At 39.1% G+C, this 16,024-nt stretch overlaps 2 protein-coding genes across 4 annotated transcripts in view; one reads left to right on the top strand and one right to left on the bottom strand.

Annotated features, from left to right (window-relative positions):
- agfg1a (ArfGAP with FG repeats 1a) overlaps nucleotides 1–12,791 on the top strand; it is a 35,190-nt gene extending 22,399 nt beyond the window's left edge. Inside the window, exons 7-14 of one of the 3 annotated variants that reach the window (XM_066709669.1) lie at nucleotides 1,694–1,762; nucleotides 6,929–7,109; nucleotides 7,233–7,312; nucleotides 7,784–7,888; nucleotides 8,511–8,558; nucleotides 10,685–10,840; nucleotides 10,985–11,079; nucleotides 11,691–12,791. In XM_066709669.1, the coding sequence (XP_066565766.1) occupies nucleotides 1,694–1,762; nucleotides 6,929–7,109; nucleotides 7,233–7,312; nucleotides 7,784–7,888; nucleotides 8,511–8,558; nucleotides 10,685–10,840; nucleotides 10,985–11,079; nucleotides 11,691–11,750 (794 nt within the window). In that variant the 3' untranslated portion in view covers nucleotides 11,751–12,791. The remainder of the gene's footprint in view (nucleotides 1–1,693; nucleotides 1,763–6,928; nucleotides 7,110–7,232; nucleotides 7,313–7,783; nucleotides 7,889–8,510; nucleotides 8,559–10,684; nucleotides 10,841–10,984; nucleotides 11,080–11,690) is intronic. The other 2 variants (XM_066709670.1, XM_066709671.1) reach the window with 2 other exon arrangements.
- A 218-nt stretch (nucleotides 12,792–13,009) lies between these two features.
- On the bottom strand, nucleotides 13,010–15,924 carry slc19a3a (solute carrier family 19 member 3a). Its single transcript, XM_066709674.1, has 5 exons — nucleotides 15,623–15,924; nucleotides 14,398–15,193; nucleotides 14,080–14,272; nucleotides 13,844–13,985; nucleotides 13,010–13,359 (listed from the first exon to the last, which is right to left on the bottom strand). Exons 1-5 carry the CDS (start codon nucleotides 15,767–15,769, stop codon nucleotides 13,189–13,191), a joined length of 1,449 nt encoding a protein of 482 aa, XP_066565771.1. The 5' UTR covers nucleotides 15,770–15,924; the 3' UTR covers nucleotides 13,010–13,188.
- Nucleotides 15,925–16,024: the final 100 nt, after the last annotated feature.

Below are 16,024 nucleotides of genomic sequence, written 5' to 3'. Positions count from 1 at the left end.
CGAAATGAATGATGTCTTTCTGACTGCTGACTGACTGGTCTCTAGCTCCAGCTTCTTGCGGGTACCCACATAAACAAGCATTTCTGATGGCTCTGGGGAAACCTAAAGCTGTATGTTGATCCATTTCTATCTCATTAACTATCTGTTTTTTTGTTGTTTTTTCCTCTCATCCTCAATCCCCTTTAAGCTGCAGTTTCCTGGCTAGCTCTGTCATACGACCCGAAAGCCAAATCGTTTCAGTGGTGAATTGCTCAGAATCCAAAGTTACTAGATTCGGTCCATGCATTTCCTGTAATACTACAAACTGTTTTGAATGAAGTTAGGAGGGGCCATTTGTGCCTTTTTGTGGTGAGGAATATTAATCTAAATTAATCAAATTACTCAACAATACACCAGAGGAAGATTGCATAAGGTGTAAAAAAGCTGTCACCAGGAATTGTAGGCTTCTTGCCATGTTTTTTCTATTTTTTAATTTTAATTTCAGCACATTTGGTGGAATTTACAAATGGATGATGTTTGGTTTGTATTGGAAATAGCCTTTTAAAAATAGCGCTCCATAAGTACACTGAACAATATGCTAAAATATAGTTAATTATATATTTGTGCGAAATAACTATTAAAACAGTGTCTTTGGTGTTGAATTAGTCAATTTTGCCACTTTCATGCAATTACTAATTGTCTCAGTTGCTGACGTGATTAAAGTACATGTTATGACCTACCTGGATAAGTGTGATGCATTAGTCAATTAAATGCACAATATATCATTTTTTTTAACTGAAATATGTAGCTTGCCTCACTTAGAAGCTGAAATGGTTAGTAGACTAAGATGTCAGTTGAGATGGTCAGAAACTGCAGTTGTTTTCACTGTCTTCTCTCTCTTTGTTTACTTTTCTTTCTTTTGCAAAAATGTTAAAGGCCTATTCACACAAAACACAAAGATGGGAGCACTAGAAAAGCATGTACCCACTCTCTGTAAGGGGAGGGTTTGGATATATTCACAGAAGTGAAGCCTAGACACTGTCCAATCAGGTTAATCAGACCGAATGATTGCTGGAAGAGTAGATAAAGATTAGGACATAATCTAACTAAATGAAGTCAGATATAATGATGAAATTAAGTCTCTATATAATTGTTCAGTAGTTAAATTTTAAATTTGTTTAAACAGTTGCCTTTTGCCAAAACAGGGTGAGCAACTATCATTATACAATTTGTTAACATGCTGGTGATCCATATAGAATGAGACTCACTTTAACTTAATACGATTAATAATGTAAGTCCGATATAGGCTCCAAAATTGTTTAGGATCAAACCTTAAAGCCATACTTGCATACATACATACATACAGACCTAATTTTCTTCGAAGCCTTTAAAACATAAGCATTAACTGTATCAACAGTAGGACACACGATTGATCCTCTTCACTATGAACCGATCCGAGCTGGACCCTACTAGCCACGCCTTCCCCTTGATCTGTCTGCTCTTTCACTGAGAGGAGATTGTGCCATGTTTGGTGTGAATGGACCTTGAATGTTTGCTTCGGGCTGGTTTACACTGTACAGTACCCGCTTGGCCTGAGTTTACCTTCAGTTTGATCTTTTTGTCTTTCGATAACTTTCCTTTACATATTCTTTTGTTTTTCTTTGTCCTTCTATTAATTTTACACCCTTTTCTTGACAATTTTCTGGCTGTCCAGCGTTCAGAACGCTTTCATCCAGCTGCAGTTTTGGTGAATTTACCTCAGCTTTCCCTCTCCAGGCACACAGTAAGTTCCACGTCACAGTGGGCAAATTCACTTGCGTGTTCCATCCTGTGGCATTCAGTGGTGTCTCGATTTGTCTCTGGTTTTCGTCATTGTTGCATTTGAGTTTTTTTGTTTCCCCCCATTTTAAACCTGCTGCTATCTGACAAGTATCGTTACATGTGTATTTTCACCATTTAAGCATTTAAAAGTACAAACTGGTGTAGATTCAATGGCCAAAATCTGTTTTACTTTATAAAAGACCATATCTCTTCACCTTTCCTCTTACAATGCATCAGTACAGATGTGTTCAAGCAGTTACATGAAAGGAAGAAAATGTGTATATATCACTGTTTTCAACTCCTGGATTTATTTGTGCCCTTTCCCTCAAGAAATGCGTTATTGCAAATCTTGTTCGAATATCTGACTCCATTGCAGAAACCTTTAAGACGTTTGTATTGAAGGCTCAGCAGCTCTTCCCGTCATCTGATTGGCTGGTTTTCATTGCTAATTGTTAAAAAATGTTTTCTGAAGCAATTGCATGTTTTAGATGAGTAGTTTAACAGAACAACAAATCGTTAACTCCTGTGTATAAGAGGTTTATCGATGTGTGCTGTGTATCCTTAAGGCTTTTTTCCCTGGTGTAGAGGATTTTCCTTTTAAAAACCAATCCTGTACAAATATTTTTGGACGATATATCATTGTCGATTTGATTTTCAGTTGTAGCAGTTTCCAAGCAAAAGACACATTGGCACCATCTAGTGGCAGAGACCATTAAACTACTATGAGCTTGAAATGGTCTATTATATTAGTTAATGCTACATATCGTAGTGTTTGGTTATAAATTATATTAAATACCAAAGTCATCACTTACCTGGAAGTAGCAGAAACCTTACTATCTCTGAAGTGTTAATTAATTAGCTTTTTGTTTATATGGACAACTATAAACATTTCCTGTTTTTTATTCTTGTTCTTAATGAATTGAATTTTGTAAATGGGCATCCTATATTTCTTTGAGAGACTCTGGTATAATCAGTGAATAAGATAGCATAAGAACAAGCGAGAGAAGCCCTATCTTTCATTTCATTTGTTTTACACAATTGTCACAATCCAATTCGGAATTGATTCAAACCTAGGTTTGACAATTCGTTTCACTGCTGTGCACATCTTGTCAAGCCTTTTTCAAATGCTTATATGGCATAATTTATACTTCGTTACAAACTTGTTGGGTGGAATAACTCTCCCAAGCAGTCCTTATTCTTCTAAAAGACTTTCAAAATCATATGCCTGCAGCTTGATTTTTGTTTACTTATTTTTAATTCAAAATTGGTTGTTGTGTAATCTTAGTCACTGTAGATTTGCAAGTCAAAATGGTTGACAAGCTGACTTTTTAAAATTTAAACAGTGCTGAAATCCTTTGGCTAATGAAGGCCAACAGGGTGTTTTAGCTCTTGTGCAGTGGCCACACCTGATTTTCCTAGAAGCACCAGCTTTTGACTGAAATAAATACATGAAATCCTGAATGTGATTGATCTGCCTTATAATTACCCTATTCAAACCTTGGTTTGTCTTTTTATTCTTCGTTTGATTGTGGCACAACAACACTGTGTATCGTTTTGCAATACTGCTCTATATTTAGATATAATACGTTTTTATATAAAATAGTGTATATGCACAGTAAAGGCTTACTGTGGAAGGGGGAATTGATCTTAGTTACAGCCCTGATGATTTTTGTAATCTTTCTTTTCTATACAGGTAGCAGCTCTGGATTAGCTAATGCCAATTTTGCAAATTTTGACAACTTCCCCAAATCCTCTAGCGCTGACTTTGGAGCCTTCAGTTCCTCCCAGAGTAACTCGACAGGAGCCCCCAAAGCTGCAGTAAACAAACCTAGCGTCCCCACCGCAGATAAATATGCAGCTCTCGCTGACCTGGATAACATCTTTAGCTCTGCCAAACCTGAGCAAGGTAAATTTCCTGCAGCAGTTTTTGTTTTGCAGAATTAAAGATGTGCATTTAAAGAACTGCTGTAGGGTAGAAGCGTGCGCTCAAAAACGGTTAACGTATCTATGCCATCATTTTTCTATTCAAAAGCCTGAAATTATTTTGTTTTCCTACAGACCAAGTCCTAAAATGACCCTTGTGTTTTGGCAGTATTGTCCGAAAGCCTTGCATGTCTCTGTAAGCTCAGACACCCCACTTTTAAAGTCCTTTTCTCTACAGTCAGTTCATCCCCCAGCAGTCCTAGGGGAAGGAGGAGTTGTATTATTAGATGGGTTATATTTGTAGGTGGGTCACTACTAGGGGAGGGGGGGGGGGTGCAGAACCAAGTATTATATCTCCATATAGATGACTGAGCAGTCCCACATTTCGTTCGTTTCAGGTAATCTTTTGTAGGAAGCAGCTCCACATTTTGGAATGTGTGAGGGGTGCAGGTTTTTGTCCTCCTTGAAGAGTATGCCGTAGATGTTCTCAATTTCGGTTTCGACTGCTTTTAGAGTTCATTGCACACGGTATCTCCCTCTCCTTTGAAGGTTCTTCAGTAATCCTAAAATCACCAAGCACTGAATATTGCTGAAGTGTAATAAAGATTGAAGGCCTTGTAGCTGTGCATCTAGTGAAGTACTGTTTTTCACTGTTCTGTGCAGTCTGCACCAAGAAGTGGCTCCATATTGCATTCCTAAATGAAGTGTATATAAAATGAAGTTTGTGCTTTCACACCAAAAGGAGTTGTGAACAGACATATTGTAAATTCAGTGGGAGCAATGCCATACCATGTTCTTTCCAGTTAATAATGACCTTTAGCATGGCTACCCTTATTAAGCACTCCCAAGTTTATTGTAGATAATTCAGCATGGCTTGTGGGATAATATAACTTTCCTTATTAGATGAATGTAGGAGTCAACATTAAGCAATACAAGAAAATGCTTTAACAATAAACTTTGAAGAACTTAAGTGGAGATATTAAACACCCCTACCTCCTGGTTGATTTTAATCAAACTTTCTGGGCCTCATTTTTTAATCATTAAGAAACACAATAGAATCATCTCTAACCTGGTGTCTCAAGCCTGGATACAAAGCAGTAGAAATGAGAAATCCCTAAATGCATTCAGTAGATAACAAGTGACATTTTTATATAGGATTTTTGGGCATTATTTCTTATTGCTAAAAGTAATAATTCTTCCACAAACGTACATAAGCCCCATTCCATTTTTTTTTTTTTTTTTTTTTAAAGAATCGATACTATTCATATGTGATGTGTCACGTGTGTTCTGTGTAATGTTGAGATTGTCCCCCTTTGTGAAGTTTATAAATGAAGGCATTTACACATTTTTTCCCCCTGGATTAGTTGGGAATGCTGTTGCTGCAGCGAGGCTTCAGAAAAGGAGCTGCTGAAAGTCTCCTCAGACATTGTAAAGCAAGACATGTCTCACAAGTAATGGCATTTCATTTTCGAATGGGGAAACTCAGCCGTGTTACTGCACGGTTAGAAAATCTGCAGGAGATTTCAGTGATGCTTAACTGGCATATCTAGTTTCACTACTTGAAAGTGAAGATCGTTTGGGGAAAAAAAAAAACTTTGTTTAGTAAATGTAAGCATTTAAACCTATATTTGTAGATTTCTGTCTGATCTTTTAAAGTTTTGGGTCTCTGTTTCATAATTGAAGGTGATCTAAAGTCCCTAAAATTATTGGTTTTTGTTCTCCTGTGTTCTTAGGTGTGTACAAGTCAAGTGATTTTTCTATTCCATTTGATTATTTTAGTAACTTTTTAAAACTTAAAAGTATAACCTCCATCCCAATCATGGCAGCTGTAAATACCCCAATATGACATTTCAACATTGTATTTTGCATTTGTACTTTATTGTAATAAACACACAATACAATACAAATCTATATCAATATATAGTTAATGTGAACTATAAACAATCTCCCTAATTATCAATATTACATTCAGTGTTTAAAATTAGTTATAATTAAAGGGAGATAGTTGTTGTTTATCTTATTAATGATGGCAAACAGAAGACCAACACAAACCTGGTCCACTGAAGTTCAAGATTCTGCAAATCTTCCACTGCAAGATTTTTTTTTTCCTAATTTTTATTACTATTACTACTAATAATTAATTTTGCATATGCCTTTTTCCAAGGTGACTTATAAGGTTGATGAGTAAAATGAACCATGCTAAGCAAGATTTCTTTTACATACTGTTATCTACGAGTTGCGTATGTAAATGTAAACCGAACCACATCAGTCGTGACACGTGACTGGTTACTCGCCAACACTACTTGCATGGACTCGGAAACCAGAAATGCTGTATTGTCATTTGACTGTACCTTTGATTTTCTTTGCATAGCTTCCAAATCTTTTACCTCAAATGGCAGAAGTGGAGAATGGACAAACTTCTGAATCAGGTCATAACCATTGGAAAAAGTAAATAAACTCTAGGGCTCAGGAAATGTGTAAAGTCAAAACAGGCTGGTTGACGCAGTGAATTTGCCCACTTAGACCAGGCATTTATAACGAGTGGTAACATTGCATAGATCAGGGGTTTTCTGTAAACTGTCTTAATCTTGAACTGCATGTGCTATACAGTCACCTGCTGGCTAGATACATGATTAATCACTGTTACACTTCATATGTGGATTGTAGATACATTTTACGCTGACGTTAAGATATGTATTTAATATGCATAGTCTGTCAAATTACAACTATAGTTCTTGACAACACTTCTCTCAGGATATTTAAAACCACAGCCAGAAGGGACTTCTTCCTATGTTAAATGGCATGTGTGAGGTGAAACCCTATTTGTCCCTACATTAATGCATCATTTGCTGTAGGTTTTAAAGAGGAACTTTTTTTTTTTTTTTTTGCTAGTAGTAAGGTTCACACAAACTTGTCAAGATTTTTTCTTTTGTTTTAATATGGTGTGCTAAGACCAATATTAAGTGTGCAGCAGGGCAGCTGCTTTGTTCTAAAGTGGTGAAGGAGTTCAAGGATGTCATTGTTACAGGATCCTCTGAGGAAACCTAATCCTATGAGCATCTGGCCAGAGTTTAAACTTGTTTAGCACCTGTTGTCCAGTGAGTTACTTGAATGAGTCTTTTCCTTATAAATGTGGTGGAGGGGAAATGAGCTGAGGATTTCTATTTTGTTGCACTCACCGGTGTGTGGTGTTTGTCGTTTTAAGGGGCCAGTGCACAGGTGAGCAGTGTTGGCTCTGCTCCGGCACCGGTGAGCTCCGGTCCCGGTCCCAGCCAGCCTGCGGGTCTGGGGGGAGATCGATACGCGGCCCTTGCCGAGCTGGATAGCGTCTTCAGCTCCACAGCACCGACCAGTAATGTCTACAGCACCACTAGCAGCGTGAGCAGGTAAAGAGCCATTTTTGGCTTTGTGTCAGTGCTGTGTTTTCCATAGTTTGGGGAAGTAAAGGGGGAAAAAAAGGGCTATTTTGTTTATTTGTTTTTTCTTTCCTTTTATTTCTGTGGCACTAGCAATGTCTTCGGGTCTGTAACAGGCGCCACACAAGCACAGCCTCAGCAAGTGATATCCAGCATCCCTGCAGGATTTGGAGGTAACCCGACATTTTGGTAGCAGATCCCCTGTGTAGCATTGTGAACACCCCGACAACAAGGATGAAATCGCGGTGTTTGAGTATTGGGTTCACTCATGCTTTTCAAACACTAGTGCGTGTACCAGCGCGTAGGGCCTGTTTGAAAGAACAGAGCTCAATTACCCCTATACTTATACACTTCTGATTATGTGAGGGGGTAAAAGTGATTTCCACAGAGACGCATTACAGCTCTCGAGGGTCAGAGCGCTTCCGGTCTCCATTTCACCTGAACTTTAATTATTCACCGTACAGAACCACTTCAGCCCTTGAGGAGGCAATCTGAACACCACCCCAGCAATACACTGTGCTTAAAATGCCTTGATGGTTTACATATTCCTGCTTTCTTTTTTTTTATGTTTTGTTTTCTGATTGTTACTGTGTTCCACAAAATGTAGTTTTAAAGCCTGACTGATTTGTTCTGCTTTCAATCAGCACCATCGACAAACCCCTTTGTCGCAGCGGCTGTGGCTCCGGCATCTGCCCCCACCAACCCGTTCCAGACCAACGGACGGGCGGCAGCAGCGGCAGCCGCGGCAGGTAAGGAGAGACGTGGGCTTTGACCGCTTTCACCAGAGGCAGGGTCCGTCTCCCAGAGGGTCTGTCCCGTGTGTTTTTATCAGATATTGTTTCTGTAGGTACTTCCAATGAAGAAATCATGTTTGACTCTCACATCACGGCCCCACTGTTAGACTGGAAAGTCTGTCACTAGTCATAGAAGTTTCCTTAATAGCTATTTAATTGGATTGTAGATTTAAATTTTTTTTGTATTCTTTCGAATCGTATGACAGTCTAGTACAATCCAATCAGCTGCCTCTCATTTTAGCCCAACTAGCTGGTGACAATCGGATTTTGTTAATCAAAATTAATAAGTGACGGCATTATGTAACAGTATTTTGTGTTGTTTCAATCAAGAACTTGAAACCGCAATCAGATTTCATTATTCTACATTTCACAGAGGTGAATGCTTAGGGATCTATGGATTTTGATGTTATCTTATTCTATGAAGTTTTACACCCCCGCAAACTACATATCCCGATCCTCAAAATGTGAAATGCATTTTGCTCCTATACCAGTAGTGCCAATAATAAGCACTTTAACAAACGTTTGTGAGACTTACTGCTGTTTGGTTTTTTTTTTTGTGACTTTGTGGCTCTCAAAGGCCTTTTAGGAGCACTGCACAGTCAAGCATTTCCACAAGCTCACTTTGGTAGGTGGCCACATTTCCTCTTCCCTGAATCCGTGTGGCTTGTTGTCAGAGCGCTTAGAAACGTGTCAGATTTTTTCCTTGGTTTTTGCATGTATTCTGATCCCAGTCAACCTCTGTGGGCATGGATGTGTCATCGGAAATTTGAAACCTTTCAGTGATAACTTGCTGCATACCGCCAATTTGTCTTAAGAATTTAAAAGAAAAAAATACAAAGTAGAACATGATGATGATTTGTCTGCTTTTTGTCCAACACATCCATGATCATGTGAAATATAGATTCTGTGAAGGTGAATTGATTTTGCGTTTGTAGCTTGACTTCCCTTTTCATCCTATCTTTTTTGTTTGTTTATAGTGCTAATTTTTAAGTTAATTTATAGATTCTTAAATACTTCACTCTTTTTGCCTTGAGTAGCTATTCTGTATAGCTTTTGAAATGTACCAATTTTTATGCAGGTAGCTTGTGATGTATATAATGTTTCTGTAGTACCTTGGGTGCTTTCTTTTAAGATTGCGTTTACCCATATTCATCAAGGTGAGACCTTGTTTAAACTTGCCTGTTCATGATCTTGTTGGCCACTTCAGAGCCGTCACCTTCACAGGTGAAGATGATCAGGAACAGGTGAGTTTGGGATGAGAAGAGCTCATCTTGATGAAAAGAGGTGAGCACTAGGTTTAGATTTGAAAATTAAAGACTAATATAGATTGCTAACAGGAGAAAAATAATCAGATTTGGAGTTTTAAATTAAACAATGTGAAAGTAAGGTATTTAGAATTTAATTTTCAAATGGCAGTTTCTCTTTCCTGTCTTGTTTAATATAAAGTAAGATTTATATATGTGTGTGAATGTATGTGTATATACAGTGTCTATAGAAAGTCTACACCCCCTTTTCACATTTTCATTTTCGGTGATTTTTTTTCTACTTCTCTACACTCCATCGTTAAAGGGGTGGGAAATGTATATTAAACAAACTGAAGTATTATAATTGGATAAGTCTCCACCCCCTGAGTTAATACTTGGTAGAAGCACCTTTGGCAGCAATTACAGCTGCGAGTCTGTTGGTTTAGGTCTCTTCCATCTTTGCATACCTAGGTTAGGTAATATTTGACCATTCTTCTTTACAAAACTGTTCAAGCTCGTTCAGATTCCTCAGGGAAGCCAGTGAGCTGAATTCACGGTCGTGTTCCCGAACTCTTTCCTGGACAACCCTAGCCTTGTGGCATGTAGCGTTATCATGATGAAAGAAGCCATTTATACAGATACACTGCTGCCATGAAGGGATCCACTTGATCAGATATCCCATAGTATTCAAACATTGCTCCGTTCTTATCAAGGGACCCAATGTGTGCCACGAAAACGCATCGCTCCGCCACCACCAGCCTGCGTTGTTGACCCTGCCAGGATGGATCTACAGACTGGTGTGGTTTGCACCATATCCTGGTTCTCCTTTCAGCATGAAACCGCAGGAACCGGGATTCATCAGACTAGTTAATGTTTTTCCAATCCTCCATTGTCCAGTGTTTGTGTTCCTTAGCCTGCTGTGGCATCAATTTTTTTTTTTTTTTTTTTGCTGACAGGATTTGAATTGTTAGGTCAGCCGCTGCAATTCCCATGCATGAGGAGGTACGTCAAGTTGTGCGTCTGATAGGCCTCTTTCGGAACTGCTGTTGTACTCTGTTATTTGACCGACCGTAACCTGACTGTTACTCTGTACAAGTCATGTTAGTCTCTCTCAGCCTCTTTCATCAATGTGCCGTTTCCAACTGCAGGACCCACCGTTGGCTGAATGTTTTTGGGGTTGGTGGACCATTCTCAATGTGATACTGTCAAGCGTGAAAACCCCAGCAGGGTTGCAGTTTCTGACACTCTTATCCTGGAACATCTGGCACCTTGCCCGTTCTCCTGCTGAATAGCAGACACACAATCCCTAGGTGCCTGCCTGCTTTAAATAGCAAAGTCTGAACATGTGATGCTGTCATTGACTGTGCAATTCATGGAAAGGGGAGGTGTACCTAATAGTGGTCTCGTGTGTGTCTGTGTGCGTGTCTGTGTACATACATTGTATTATATATATATATTATATAAAGGCAGAGAACTAAATCATTGGCCTGTTTCTCTTGTGTTGCAGCTAGTTTTGGCACTGGTTCTATGAGCATGCCGGCTGGATTCGGAGCATCAACTACCTACAATCTACCCACCAGCTTTAGTGGTACATTTCAGCAGCCTCCTTTCCCCAACCAGGCAGCATATCCTCAGCAACCAGCTTATCCCCAGCAGCCCAATGGTGAGCTTTACGCTGTACCCTTCAGGCAAGGTAACCTTCCAGAGCAGGGAGGTGGTCAGTCTTTCTAGAGCAGAACTAGGCCTGTGGGGATCGAGTTTGTCTTGCTTTTCCGAGTGCTGTTAATGATGATGTGCGTCTGTGTAGGTGCCGGATTCGGAGCCTTTGGACAAGCGAAGCCGGTGGTTACTCCGTTCGGGCAGGCGATGGCAGCGCAGGGAGTGTCTAGTAATCCGTTCATGGTGAGTCAAATGAACATACGAGCTGGGGTGCTGTGCTGGAGTCGTTTAGCATGTAGAAATTGTAAGGTTTCAGTATTTAATCATTATGAATGCAGCCCTCTGTTAGGCAGCAAAAGCCATAGAAGATATTGATTTATATAATTAAAAATGGTGAAATCTTTTATTATATATATAAAAAATAAAATAGGATTGTAAATTGCAGTGCCAGATTATCCTTTGCTGTAAGAGTGTCATTATTCCTGGCATTTCCTCGATTTGTCTTACTACTTCACCTAAAATCCATGCAAACATTAAAAGATTGAAGCAGAGTGATATAAACTGAACCTTAGATTAATCTGTCCATTGCACCATTTGCTTAGTTTGGTCTAATCTGGAGAGGGCTGTCTCACACGATCAAGCTAAACAAGGCCAAATTTGATGAATGAGAGAGCAGAAGTAGTTGCACATGGGGAATCAGAGACTAAATCTGCTTTTGAAGAATAATGCAAGGTGAACTTGCTTAGCTTTAGTGCACTGTATATTTCTTCAGCCGTTTAGCTCTTCTGTGGAAATGCATCATATAAACTGTCTGGCTGTTTCTCAAGCAATCACTTCTCTCTGTTTTGTCCCAGGCTGGAGCCCCAGCTGGTCAGTATCCAACAGGAAGTTCCTCCACCAATCCCTTTTTATAGCCCGTCCATGTAACATGACAATTAGGATGTGGTCACATGGCATCTTTGCACCTCTTGCACTGTTTTGTTTCACAGTTAGCTTTAAACACACAAAAAAAGGTTTCTAAAACTTTTGTATCGACATAAAAAAACAACAATGGCGAAACGGAACAAGGTAATCTGTGCTGAAGGGGGGCGTTTCTCCTTGACATCCTTTATTTAACCTGTGAACTGGCAAATGAATCGCATAGCCTCATGTATATTGAAACTGGCTAATACTAAGTTATTGCAAATACAACATTCATTATCCTGCAGTACTGTACATATTTTTCTTAGAAAAATTAGCTATTTGTGCATATCAGTATTTGTATCTTTAACACATGTATGTTAAGTAAAAAAAGAAATATTACTGGGACAAGTAATGGGCTACTGAAAGTTACTGTATCTGCTTAATGCATAACCAAATTCAATACCAGACATTTGGATTAGTAGTTGTATATTTAAAAAGAGGGAGAGAGGAGAAAAAAGATTGTATTCAGTTTCCAAGTAAGAAGTGTTTTCTTCCATATAATACCTTGTTAATTGGTTTGATACAATCTTGAAAATCTAAGGGGTTCACCAGATAATCACTGGGGGGCTTAATTGTGATAAAGTGCTTCAGGTGGTGAATTGAATATTCGAAATGAAGACCACTTGTGTTGGGTGTTAAAAAAAAAAAAAAAAAAAAAAATTTAAGTTAATGTATATATATATTAAAATGGATTTTAACTAAAAACTGTTCATTCTTTTGTATTTCTGTAAAATTCATTTCATGTTGAAACATTTTGTAAAAAATGAAAAAATGATTTGTAAATGACCATCAATTTAAAGACATTGCACTTGACTATATCAGCGCCTGGCTCTGCTATGTGGCACCGCTTTCAAGTTGTAAAAGAAAGATGAACGCTCTGGAGTAAATGGAAATATTAGACAGTTATCTAGTTCTGTTGTAATTTCACTTTTCATCTGCCTTGTACTTTACTTTTAGATTTTACTTTTAAGAATAAACTTAAAGAAACTTCATTTATAATTTGCAGCCCCTCTTTTATCTAGAAGGTTTTATTTAATTTTATTATATTTTACACACATACATGTGGTGAGCTTAAGGGCATTGAGTAACACCTGAGCCATGTTAACTGCTGGAACATCTCAACCAGATGTTTCCTTTCAATTCAGTGCATACATTTTACTTGGATTTTATTTTTCTTTTAATAACAAATGTACAGAAACCTTGACGAAAATAATAATACAATTTGCAGCTCATTAGCTACAGTTTATTTCTACAAAACTAGACCTAATAACACTTAAACTAAAAAGTGTCCTGTTACACATAGTGTATGTGTTTTAATTGCATGATGACTCTTTTAGAGTTTAGGAGCGTGACGTCTCCGTGTTCACACAACTTGCAATCCACTTCCCTTCAGAATTTGTGACTCAGTAGGACGTCCTTGTGAAGGCCGTTTTCATCTGGTATTGCGATTGTTTCTGGCAACACCGATTTTCGTTTTCGTCTTGCACTGACCACCGTGTATATCCCTCTGATGACAAATATAGCTGCAATCACTCCAAAATAGGACCCATAAATAATAAACTGAAAGGAGAATGTAAAGAGAGAGTAATGAGTTATGGTGAGTTTTTAGATATGATTAAAAAATAATGCTCTTAATCTTAACCAAATGGAAAACCTAAGCAGTAACTGTCTAATCGGTAAAATGTCCCACATACTGGACACTTATTTTAAATACCAATTAAAGACTGTCTTTTTGTCAGATGTTTACTTGTTTCAAACACTACCTAGCATTTTATTTTCCAGCCCCTACACTGCAATGTGCAACAAAGTACCAGAGCTGTAGCTCAGACAACACAGGATGTGAAATTCTTCTGCCTGCCTTTCTGCCCTGGCATTTTGAGGCTAAATATTTCCAGAATATATTATATATACTATATTCTGCTTTGCTTTGATCCTCAAATGGTAAATGTACTGCTGGACGAGTTACCCCACCCAAAAAGATCCCAATGTCACCGTATTAGCAGTTGTTCTCCACATGAAATGGATCATCAAGAAGCAAGTCTACCTGAGAAACAATGTCTAATCGGAGACCTCTGGAGTCCACGACGATCGCAGTGACCAGGGTCTGAAGAATGAGGGCTCCAAAAGTGTTGGCTCCGAAGACTAAGGCATAGCGTTCCATGCTTAGGTGAGCAGCAATCTGAAACCTTAGAGAAGAGCACAAGAGATTAATGTGAGCTGAAGAGACTTTCTGACAAAGTATATTCATGTACTTGTAGAAATTGTATGGTTTTTACTTACATAGCTATAGTTATGAGCAGCATGTACAGTCCCTTGAAAACAATGTAACCTGCATAACAGATCCAAATGCTGTCTGTGAGACTCATGAGTAAAAGCGCTGCTGCTCCGAGACCAGAGAACAATCCTAAAGTCAGCTCTCCCCAGACTGTCCAATCGGTTCCCATGAAACCCACTGCGTAAGTCGTAGCTGTTCCTGCAAAGTCAAAACAGGGAGCACTATTGGACACGATTGCTATTCAAGGATAAGGTGACACAAGTAGAAAGAATGAATTGGTTGAGAAAATATTGATTTAAAAATGGAGATCAGTTCCTTCTTACCAAAGAGGTGTGCAGCTGCCTCGACACCTCCGTTGTATAGAGTGAAGTTTTGAGAAGGTTTCTTGTCTTCCCACAGCACTTGGATGTAATTGCCAACTTGGTAGTATCCGCAGGTAGACAGGATCCACCACAGGGACCAGTAAATCAGCTGTTTTGCTGTGTAACATTTCAAGAAGTCGAACCATAACTGCTTGAGTATGCTGACAAAGCCGGTGTTCTCATGCACGACCGAGGCAGATGTGCTTCCACCCAAGTCGTTGCCACCAGTTTTCTGGGCAGTGGTTTTGTCCGTGTCTTCAGGTAATTGGATCTGCCCGTTGCCCTCTGGTGTTATACAGTTTTTCCGGTGGAAAAACATGCTTTTTTCCGGCATAGGGAGGAAAAAGGAGGCTATCAACGCGATGCACGATAAGACTAATGTCATGATGAGGATGTTGTAAAACGACATGGCCTCAAAAGTTACCAGGAATTGGCCCAGCACAGACCCCACGGTGTAGCCAGCAAGCTGAATACTCCGGCAGTAACTGGTCACTTTCTGGTAGCGCTCCAGGTCTACCACACTGTAGATATATGAGAAGTATGCGATTTCGGTGGCAGTGACTACGCCGTAGAAGAACTCCATAAACTGCATGGCCAGCACTCCGTCGGCCCAGAGGAGCATTGTTGTTGTCGTAATTAAACTAAGGACTTGTAAAATGATGACTGGTTTATATCTTAAGTAGTCTGTGGCCAAGAACACTGGCAACAGGATGATGAGATAAGAGTATGTCCACACTGGAAGAATTTCATTTCCCACCTGAAAATTGAATACAACCCCCATTAGGAAACTCAACACTCCACTGCAAGAATTCAAGCTCTATTTTTACTGTAATAAAAAGTATAACACAAATTTGCTTTTTCCCTTACTGCTTCAGAAAAGGACCGGGCCTTCCCAAAGCTTGAGTTTTGCAAGCGTGTCATTTTAACACACAACATGTCGACATGCAATAATAGCAGGAAACCAGTTGTTTATCTGGCTGCCATTCTTCACAAACACACTTTATTCAAATTAAAGCAGATTCATATTGAATATAATGAATCCTATTGGAAAAAGTTGATATTGTCATGATTTCAGTCCCTTGACCCGTGATAGTAACTGCAAATGAGAACAGTACATGTGTAACACTAGTTACCTCTTAGAGTACAACTTCTAGGCAGTTTAGTAAGGACAATCTATAAGACATACCTGCTGTGTTGTGAGGTTTTTGTCGGGTCCTGTCAGGTATGGTATGAGAAAGGGCTCTAAAGGCTTGACCATGGAGAAGAACCCATACACACACATCAGAGCAGTGGGGAACTGCCAGCTGGACCGGAATCTCCTGAAAGCCTCCATTTTTTGAAGATGTCTACTCCGCTGTTCTGTAGCAAAGTTATAACTGAGCAAAGGTATTGTAAGGTACTCTGCTTTTCTCCCCACACATTTCCTTTTCTATTGTGTGAAAGCAAATGCGCAGCTGCTTCCTGTCTTACTAATACAACTGCGAAGTGGTTAATGAGCAACTTGGTCAAAGTGCAGCAGTGCTTTACCACAATCGCTAGCAGTCACCCTCTTATCTAGCTAATCTTTGATGCATTCTTTTAAAATGTA

The sequence above is a fragment of the Amia ocellicauda genome, chromosome 7, assembly GCF_036373705.1.
Source record: "Amia ocellicauda isolate fAmiCal2 chromosome 7, fAmiCal2.hap1, whole genome shotgun sequence".
In the NCBI taxonomy this organism is placed as follows: domain Eukaryota; kingdom Metazoa; phylum Chordata; class Actinopteri; order Amiiformes; family Amiidae; genus Amia; species Amia ocellicauda.
Note: the sequence above shows the minus strand (reverse complement) of the source record. Positions and strands in the feature narration are given on the sequence as shown.

Bases quoted from the DNA above. Each gene is read 5' to 3' on its own strand.
- slc19a3a (XM_066709674.1), bottom strand. From the start codon at position 15,769: ATGGAGGCTTTCAGGAGATTCCGGTCCAGCTGGCAGTTCCCCACTGCT. The intron at 15,194-15,622 runs GTATGTCTTATA...TTCAATTTTCAG, and splicing joins AAAACCTCACAACACAGCAG to GTGGGAAATGAAATTCTTCC. The intron at 14,273-14,397 runs GTAAGAAGGAAC...TTGACTTTGCAG, and splicing joins GGCAGCTGCACACCTCTTTG to GAACAGCTACGACTTACGCA.